At 43.9% G+C, this 10,252-nt stretch overlaps 1 protein-coding gene across 1 annotated transcript; it reads right to left on the bottom strand.

Annotated features, from left to right (window-relative positions):
* Positions 1–2,382: 2,382 nt before the first annotated feature.
* LOC308165808 (gamma-glutamylaminecyclotransferase C-like) lies at positions 2,383–6,057 on the bottom strand. Its single transcript, XM_080539970.1, has 3 exons — positions 5,922–6,057; positions 4,980–5,140; positions 2,383–3,768 (listed from the first exon to the last, which is right to left on the bottom strand). The coding sequence occupies exons 1-3, from the start codon at positions 5,967–5,969 to the stop codon at positions 3,414–3,416; spliced, it is 564 nt and encodes a 187-aa protein (XP_080396096.1). The 5' UTR covers positions 5,970–6,057; the 3' UTR covers positions 2,383–3,413.
* Positions 6,058–10,252: the final 4,195 nt, after the last annotated feature.

Here is a 10,252-nt window from a genome sequence, read left to right as displayed (position 1 = left end):
CCCCACACACACACCCCTACTGACCCCCCCCCCCCCCACACACACACACACACCCTCCTCCCGAGGGCAGAAAAGACCCCCAGCCCCCCCACACACACACCCTCCTCCCCCAGGGCAAAAAAGACCCTTGCCCCTACTGACCCCACACACACACTCCTCCCCCTTCTTCTCCACAGGATCCTCCTCGCCCCTCACCTCTAAACTATGCCTCTTCACGTCTCGCTGCAAAACACACACGTCACTTTGATTTGCAGCTACTTTTCTTTTTTAACCACCGATCAATATCTGTATAGACTGTCTGTAGACTGTCCGTACCACGGCAGCAGACCTCTGTGCTATCACACCTAACCCATCTATGTAATAATATCACACACAGCAAATGTGTCACGACACAAACGCTGATGCTGTTTTTTGAAACTGGTCTCTAACCTTCCCCTTTGGGGGGTCGTTGCATTGTTGCTTTGTAATAAAATATGTTTTTTGGGGGGATACTGTCCTTGTGTGTAAGCATAGCTTATGCTTTTTTTTAAAGGATCCAGGTGTCATAAGTTAAGAGGAGACTTTCTTTTAAGCAACTGTTGGTTGCTTTTATTTTGTAGGACATCATTTTTGTAACATTTTTAATACAATGACTGTGAACTAATTCAATTTGTTTTTTTGGGTTTTGTCCAGATTGTGTACTAAGTGCTTTTGTTTTGCTATTTAAGAGTCGATTATTTCCTTTTTTTTTTTTATCAATTTCTCTAAAAAGGACGATGGTTGACTAGAAGTCTGACTGAGTGCCAAAACAATATCATTCTTTTAAAATGTCTGAATTTTACAATTTCAGAAACTGAAACTTGCCAGTTTTCTTCTCTGGGAAACACATCAATACAAAGAGAGATTCACATTTTAAGAAAAGAAACGTGAGTGGACTGACATGTTCACACTAAAAAAAACACGAGATGTCAGTTATATATATATTGAAATGTATTTTAGCTATTCTTCTGTATTAGTATAACTAGTTATCATCATAACTTGGTGCTGGCTAGGCCTGGGGATTCATCATGTTAAGTGCTGGAAAAGGTCAACTCTTTATCACATCACTTCATTCTCTGAAGACGCTGTACAGAAACGCTCGGAGGAGGAGAGCGTCTTGTGAGGTGACCATGACGACCTGGTCACCATGGCCACCATCATCACGACCAGGCCAAAATGGCCGCCATCCCTTCAGACTGTATCGAGGATACCCGGTACTGTTTAGTCCACCTTCGACACAAGAACTCACTGGACAATACAAGCAATAAAAAGCACATTTCATCAGTTGTGTCGTGTCTGACTTGTGTTCGGTTGGGGTTTGTTGACGTTTGATCGCTGGCTAGCCTAGCATTCAGGTGAGTACACATACACACGTTCGATAGTTAGGAGTAGGGGCCAAGAGTTTTTCCTGGTCAGGAAAAAATACACTCTTCTTCAGAGATTAGAGGGGTATTCCATGAACATCGCTAAAGAAAAATCCAGGCTTATTTTTGATGAGACTTTTTTAAAGTGAGACTCATCAAGAAAGCCTGGATTTTCCTTTAGCGCTGTTGATGGAATACCCCCCAGTAATGAGACTCCAATGAGGTGTTGAGGATGGATGGAGTTATCTGTGAAGGACAGTTAATGTATAACTTGGGATTAAGAGGGGCCAAGAGTTTTTCCTGGTCAGGAAACGTTTGGGGCCACAAGTTTTTCCTGGTCAGCTCTTATTCAGAGATCGGTAGCGGGGCTTTGATGAGGTGTTGAGGCTTGGTGGAGTTATCTGTGAAGGACGGTTAATGTATAACTTGGGATTAACAAAGGAGGACTCTGCACATGTTCAATTCCACTGTCTTTATTAGCTAACTCACATACTCTACTACATACTCTACTACAGCAAGTCAGGCATGTCTTCACTATGCACTGTACTTCATTACAGTTGCAACTGCCATTTAATACATTTCTTCTAGTTTTTATGATTGTCTGTTAAAGTTAAAAATAGAGCGTTTTAATGTTAAGCCAGCATATAAAGTGCAATCTTGCATATAGAGTATGTTAGTGGTCTGCCCCTGAGTTACATATGTCTACATCAGTGGTTCTCAAACCTCTCCTCGGGGACCCCCAGCCGCTCCACATATCTCATCTGTTCCACCACCAGCACACCTGATTCAACTAATCAAGTTGATGAGGAGAGGAGGGGAGGGGAGGGGAGGAGAGGAGAGGAGAGGAGGGGAGGGGAGGGGAGAGGAGAGGAGAGGAGAGGAGGGGAGGGGAGGGGAGGGGAGAGGAGGGGAGGGGAGGGGAGGGGAGGGGAGGAGAGGAGGGGAGAGGAGGGGAGGGGAGGGGAGGGGAGGAGAGGAGAGGAGGGGAGGGGAGAGGAGAGGAGAGGAGGGGAGGGGAGGGGAGGTGAGGTGAGGTTTGAGAACCACTGGTCTAGATCTACTGGTATCCCTCCTGGAGTGATTGAGGTTATGTTGGTCAAGTGTGACAATGACATCTAGAATTACAGCACCAGAAACTGGATATTGGCTTCACAAACACATACTCGACACCATGGACCGGTTTCACAGAGAAGGCCTAATCCTGTCTAATCCTCCATCTTCATCTTTTACATCGAAGGTCAGTTTCACATAGTGTTCCCATGACATAAAACCTCCATTGAAGATGCTTTTTAGTCTAGGATCAGGCTTAAGCCTGGTCTGTGAAACCGGCCCCAAGTTACAGACATTAAGGCTCATTATATAAAATGCTTAATTGAGACTGCTTTCATCTATGAACATCTAGATCTTTGCCAAACTGAGATTTCTGATTAAAAACACGATATCAAGACTACAATCCTAGGGGGGTGTTCCATCAACTTCGCTAAAGGAAAATCCAGGCTTTTTTATTAAGTTATTTTTTTCTGAGTGGGGCACTCCCACTCATATATTTCTTTTTATTGACAGATACAGTAGAGATTTTGATAGGAAGGATGGGTGAGAGAGAGAGAGAAGGGATGACATGCAGGATATGTCTGCGGCCGGAATCGAACCGGGAACCCTGAGGATGGGTGAGAGAGAGAGAGAGAAGGGATGACATGCAGAATATGTCCGCGGCCGGAATCGAACCGGGAACCCTGCGGTTACATGGCCGACGCTTAACCCGCTAAGCCACCTAAGCACCCCTAGGCTAACTTTGATAAGTCTCGTGAAATGTATCAAAATACGCCTAGATTGTCCTTTAGTGACGTTGATGGGTATACCCCCCCTAGACTTCTATGTATTCCTCAGTTTGTGTATAATAGTCAGAGTGTACACCTCTGTCAAGTCTATCAATAGCCTTGGTCTCTGAGTTTGTGTTTAGTCAGTCAGAGTGTACAAGTCTGCCAAACTCCCTGTCCATCACTACTACATCACTACTACATCACTACTGCATCACTGTACACCACCCTGGTCCCTGGCGTACCTCTCCACATAGGCCAGCCCGTGGTCGCCGTACGCGTCGTAGCTCTCATACGTGGTCTTCTGGGGCCAGTCCGGGTCGTAAGCGGTGGTACTGTAGATGAACGCCTCCACGATGCTGCCCTTCGCAGGGGCTGGCGTCCCCTCTCCCCCCTGTCCCTCCCCCACCCACTCCTCCACCTCCAGCTTGACGGGGGTCCTCTGGTACATGGTGGGGCACCCCTCGAAGCGGTCCAGGAAGGCCAGCATCTGGGCGTCCACGCTGTAGACCTCCCCCTTGATGTGCTGGCCCTCCCCGGGGCGGTTGAGGAGGAAGGGGATGTTGTACCTGTTAACAGAGGTGCAAACTGGTGATGGCCCAAAAAGGTGACACACTTTGACACAAGATTATCAATGCGTGGATAACCTTAGAGGAGAACATTTTATATAGCGCTAGCACTAATGGTGCTAAATGGATATCGCTAGTACTAACGGTGGTCTAACCATGTAAGTAGCGGCAGATCATGTGACTTGGATGAGACTTAGACCCCCCACCAAATTTTCTTTTGCAGATCTACACGATTCACATGGATGACCTATTTTGAGGTAAAAATAGCTAATTTAGCAGAAAGGTGACAAGTTTACACCCCTGTGTTAACTTCAGAATAGATTTCGAGATCCTTCTGCTTGTTTATAAAGCTCTCACTGGCACAGCACCCAGAATATCTGAAAGATCTTTTGCTAGCATATCAGCCCAATAGAGCTCTCAGGTCTTCTGACGCTGGCTTTCTCTGTGTACCACATGTACAAAAGAGGAGATTTGGTGAGGCTGCATTCTCATTTTATGCACCCAGATTGTGGAATGCACTGCCAGTTTACATTAGGGATGCAACCTCAGCACATGTTCAAGTCAAGACTAAAAACACATCTTTTTAATATTGCCTTTAAATAAGAAAATTATTAAATAATAATAATAATACATTAGACTTATATAGCGCTTTTCTAGACACTCAAAGACACTTTACAAACTGAAAAGATCGAGTAGTAATAATAAAAAGAAACAGAAAATAGATCATGGTCGTGCTGGGGACACATGGGAAGGGGGGGGGAAGAGGGTTAACTGGTGAAGGCAAGCTTGAAGAGGTGGGTTTTGAGGGCCTGTTTAAATGATGATTATATGATGATTAAAGCACTTTGAGCTGCAACCAGGGTTCCCACACCTTCTGAAACATCAAATGCAAGCACCTTTCAAGCACCTTTCAAGCACCTTTCAAGGACTTTCAAGACTCAATTCCCTCAAATTCAAGGACCTAACACGGCATAGTTTGAGACAGAACTAGTTGACGAGCTAAGTAAAACATTTTTGGATATATATTTTTTTTTAGAGAGAGAGAGGGGAATTCAAGCACTTTCAATGACCCATGTCTATTTTTAAGACCTTGATTTCTTTTTCTCAAATTCACAAACTTTCAAGGATTTCAAGGACCCGTGGGAACCCTGTGCAACGTTTGCAGGACCAGCGCTATACAAGTAAAGGTTCTTATTATTAAAGGTTCTTACTGGCTGGCGATCACCAGTGGGTAGCGGTCCACGGTGCGAGCGAGGCCCAGGAACTCCGACCCCCCGTTGGCCGTGTCCAGCAGCCGGGGGTAGTTGGGCTGCCCCTTCTTCAGGGTCCCGTACACGAAGATGTGCGTCATCCGGACAGACGGCAGACAGATCTGGAAACATCACAACCCAACATCAGAATACATCATCAGTTGTCTTTGTAGTAGATCAGGGGTGTCAGACTCTATTTCATCCCGGGCCACATACAGGGCGGTTGTGGCGCAGGAGGTAGAGCCGCCGTCTAATGATTGGCGGTTCGAGCCCCGGCTGGCCACATGTCGAAGTGTCCTTGGGCAAGACACTGAACCCCAAATTGCTCCCAGTGAGCGGGCCGGCGCCTTGCATGGTAGCTTGCCGCCATTGGTGTGTGAATGGGTGAATGAGAGGCTGTTGTAGAGCGCTTTGGAATAAGGCGCTAGATAAGTACAGCAGTACAGTCACATCAGCATTATGGTTGCCCTCAAAGGGCCGGTTGTAACTGTAGTAAGACTATATCAATGTATCTAGGCTACTCTTTGTTATATTACATAATTGCCTCTGCATTTGATTATTATTGTTTTAGTAATAACTTAATTAATAACTAGCTCTGAAAGCAGAAGTCTAGGAACAATAATGGCAAGCTGACATTTAAGTGTACAACTATTTTAGCAGTACTGCAGGCTAGTACAATTTATTTACTTTCATAAAATGAGTTTGGTAACAAAAGCACATGCTTGTGCATCGATATGCATGTACATGTATGTACAACATGCTGTATATGGGCGCGCACACACTCGCACACACGCACGCGCGCGCACGCACACACACACACACACACACACACACACACACACACACACACACACACACACTCACACTTCTCTGTGTTATTATAACAGAAGTGATCTGACTTACCAGCAACGACGCAAGCAGGAAGGGTGAATGTCCTCTCAACACTCTCATTGAAGCCTTGCAGGAGGTTAATTATCAACACAACTTAATGATTTAATGATTTAAGACGCGGGATGTTGTGTTGGACGACTGAATGATCTCGGCGTGTCGCCAACGAGTTGTGCCGTGTTGACTTCCGGGTTGGGATCAGGGTGGTTAATTGTATGAACGCCCTCTGGTGGCGACGCGGTGTATGTGCTGTTTGTATCCTCTTAACAACCCGGTGATTCATTTTGTCATGAGACTGAGACCTCTAAGTCAATCACCATTTATGCATCTGTTTGAGTCCTACTGTCCTGTACAGAGGAACATTAAATAAAATCATTTTAAAAATGAATGTCAGAACCTTTTTTCTTCTCGGTCTCAGGAGGTTATGTGCTTGTTTGATAGCGCCCTCTAGTGGCCACATTGCGTATGTGCTATTGTATGAAGGCGCCATCTGCTGGGCACATTGCGTATGTGCTATTATTTTGTTTTATTATTATTATTATTAATAATAATAATATATATATTATATTATTATATATTATATATATTATATATTTTATAATAAATAAATAATAATATATTATTATTATTATTAATTATTATATTTTAATATATGTATTATTATATTATATTTATATTATTTATTATTATATTATATTTATATTATATTATATTTATTATTTATTTAATATTATATTAATATTATTATTATATATAATAATAATTATTATTATATATAATAAATTATGTATTATATATTATATATATATTATAATAATAATAAAAAAATAAAAAAAATAATACCTAAGACTTATATAGCGCTTTTCTAGACACTCAAAGACGCTTTACAAACTGAAAAGATCGAGTAGTAGAATAAAAAAAGAAACAAAATAAATAAATAAAAGAAAGTATAGGGGTCTAATTAATTTTTTGATTATTAAATCTAAATATAAGTGTCTTTGTAGGACAATCTACTCTGTATACTGCAATTACACCTAGATTTCGGGCGGAGAAACGGAAAACAAGCAATAATAATAAACATGTATTTGTATAGCACTTTTCCTGCAAACGTTGCAGCTCAAAGTGCTCCAATCATTATATAATCATGATTTAATTATTTAGTCATTTAAAGGCAATATTAAAAAGATGGGTTTTAAGTCTTGACTTGAACATACTTGCTGAGGTTGCATCTCTAATGTAAACTGGCAGTGCATTCCACAATTTGAGTGCATAAAATGAGAATGCAGCCTCACCAAATCTCTTCTTTTGTACATGCGGTACACTATTTAAGTGCTTAACTTGCCTTCACCAGTTAACCCTCTCCCTTTCCCCTTCCCATGTGTCCCCCAGCATTACCTTAATTAAGCCCCTATACTTTCTTTTACTTATTTTTTGTTTCTTTTTATTATTACTACTCGATCTTCTCAGTTTGTAAAACGTCTTTAAGTGTCTATAAAATCGCTATATAAGTCTAATGTATTATTATTATTATTATTGTTATTATTATTATTATTATTATTGTACGAAGGCGCCATCTAGTGGCCACATTGCGTATGTGCTATTGGGTGAGGCGCACAAATGAATCATTGAGAGGATTTGTCTTATTGTTTTGTGATTATTAGTTGCCGTCCTGGGTGTTTGTCCTCCTGATATTTTATGCTCCTGCATGCTCTGCTTGTACAGGGACGTAATAAATCAGCCATCGTTCTGTCAGGGAGTGTTCGTCAGAGTTTATTATCGTTTCCTTTCCTTAGTTTCTTTGATGTCCTTATGTCCTTATGTTGTGTCCTTTCCTTATGACCTCCCCTTGTGACCTTTCCTTATGAACTTATCTTGCATCCTTCCCTTGTGTCCTTCCCTTGTGTCCTTTCCTTGCATCCTTCCCTTGTGTCCTTCCCTTATGTCCTTCCCATGTGTCCTTCCCTTGCATCCTTCCCTTGTGTCCTCCCCTTGCATCCTTCCCTTGTGTCCTTCCCTTGTGTCCTCCCCTTGCGTCCTTCCCTTGCGTCCTTCCCTTGCGTCCTTCCCCTGTGTCCTTCCCTTGTGTCCTTCCCTTGTGTCCTTCCCTTGTGTCCTTCCCTTGTGTCCTTCCCTTGTGTCCTTCCCTTGTGTCCTTTACTTGTGACCTTCCCGTGTGTCATTTCCTTGTGTCCTTCCCTTGTTACCTTTCCTCATGAACTTATCTTGCATCCTTCCCTTGTTTCCTTTCCTTGTCCTTTCCTTGTGTCCTTCCCTTCCTTTGTGACCTTCCCATGCATCCTTCCCATGTGTCCTTTACTTTTGTCCTTCCCTTGCGTCCTTCCCTTGTGTCCTTCCCTTGCATCCTTCCCTTGTGTCCTTCCCTTGTGTCCTTCCCTTGTGACCCTCTCGGCCGGCATGTTTAAACGGGCGCCGTGAACACGTGGCAGTCCCTGGACGTTACAGTGCAGGGTTCATCTTCTGGACATCTGCCTGCTGTCTTCAACACCGAGCCAGAAGACCTGGCAGAGGACCGCCTCACCCCTCTCTGGCGCTTCCTCCCTCTCTCCCTCCCTCCCTCCCTCAGAGGACCACCTCACCCCTCTCTCGCCCTCCCTCCCTGCCTGCCTCCCTGCCTGCCTCCCTCCCCTCCCCTTCCCTTCCTCCCTCCCTCCCTCCTCCCTCCTCCCTCCCTCCCTCCCCCAGTGATAATATCACCAGATGGTGTCATAACAGATCTGTTAATTTCGACTGTGTGTGCCAACGTGTGCCAGTCTTTGCCGATTATGGGTTTACAGGAAATGAGTTAGAGTCATAATAAGCAGTTAATTATTTTGGGACTGATATGTAGGCCTAATATAAATACAAAATGCCTGTTTAAACCACGCTCTGATCACGGCTTCCACAGGGAAGAGGAATCACAACACTGTCTTACAAACGACAGATCGACTGCCTCCACTGTAGCAGATACAGTTAGGTCCATATACAGTTAGGTCCATATATATTTGGACACATATTATGTCCTTTCCTTGTGACCTTCCCTTGTGTCCTTCCCTAATTATGACCTTCCCTTGTGCCATTCCCACGTGTCTCCTCTAAGTGTAAGTGGTGCCATTACAGACATTATAGTCCTAGTCTGGTGCTTTAGAGGCGACGTCACTGCCTCCGCCTGAATAAAACATAATTATCCTTAGCTGAGATCTCGTTCCTCGGCCGGCAAGTTTAAACGAGCGCCGTGAACACGTGTCAGTCCCTGGACGTTACAGCGCAGGGTTCATCTTCTGGACATCTGCCTGCTGTCTTCAACACCGAGCCAGAAGACCTGGCAGAGGACCACCTCACCCCTCTCTGGCGCTTCCTCCCTCTCTCCCTCTCTCCCTCCCTGCCTGCCTCCCTCCCCTTCCCTTCCTCCCTCCCTCCTCCCTCCCTCCCTCCTTCCTCCCTCCCTCCCTTCCTCCCTCCCCCAGTGATAATATCACCAGATGGTGTCATAACAGGTCTGTTAATTTCGACTATGTGTGCCAACGTGTGCCAGTCTTTGCCGATTATGGGTTTACAGGAAATGAGTTAGAGTCATAATAAGCAGTTAATTATTTTGGGACTGATATGTAGGCCTAATATAAATACAAAATGCCTGTTTAAACCACGCACTGATCACGGCTTCCACAGGGAAGAGGAATCACAACACTGTCTTACAACCGACAGATCGACTGCCTCCACTGTAGCAGATACAGTTAGGTATATATACAGTTAGGTCCATATATATTTGGACACAGACATAATTTTTCTAATTTTAGCTGTTTACCAAAACATCTTCAAGTTACAGTTATAAAATGAATATGGGCTTAAAGTGCAGACTCTCAGCTTTAGGGTAAGAGTATTCACATTCCATTCACATGGAAGGGTTTAGGAATTACAGCTCTTTAATAATGAGCTCCCTCTTTTTCAAGGGACCAAAAGTAATTGGACAAATGACTCAAAAGCTGTTTCATGGGCCAGTGTGGGCTATTCCTTCATCATTGCTTTATCAGTTAAGCAGGGAAAAGGTCTGAGTTGATTCCAAGTGTGGCATTTGCATTTGGAAGCTGTCGCTGTACACGCACAACATGCAGTCAACAGAGCTCTCAATGCAAGTGAAACAGGCCAACCGTAGGCTGTAAAAACAAAACAAAAATCCGGGGACATTAATGGTGGCCAAATTAACTGTTTGGTACATTCTGAGAAAAAAAGAACACGCTGGTGAGCTCGGCACCACAAAAAGGTCTGGACGTCCATGGAAGACAAGAGTGGTGGATGATCACAGGATCCTTTACATGGTAAAGAAAAACCCCTCCACAACATCCAGCCAA

Source organism: Nansenia antarctica (assembly GCF_963989245.1).
Source record: "Nansenia antarctica genome assembly, chromosome: 9".
NCBI lineage: Eukaryota > Metazoa > Chordata > Actinopteri > Argentiniformes > Microstomatidae > Nansenia > Nansenia antarctica.
This window is presented reverse-complemented; position numbering and strand designations above follow the sequence as displayed.

Bases quoted from the DNA above. Each gene is read 5' to 3' on its own strand.
- LOC308165808 (XM_080539970.1), bottom strand. From the start codon at position 5,969: ATGAGAGTGTTGAGAGGACATTCACCCTTCCTGCTTGCGTCGTTGCTG. The intron at 5,141-5,921 runs GTAAGTCAGATC...TGATGTTTCCAG, and splicing joins TCCTGCTTGCGTCGTTGCTG to ATCTGTCTGCCGTCTGTCCG. The intron at 3,769-4,979 runs GTAAGAACCTTT...CTCTGTTAACAG, and splicing joins CCACTGGTGATCGCCAGCCA to GTACAACATCCCCTTCCTCC.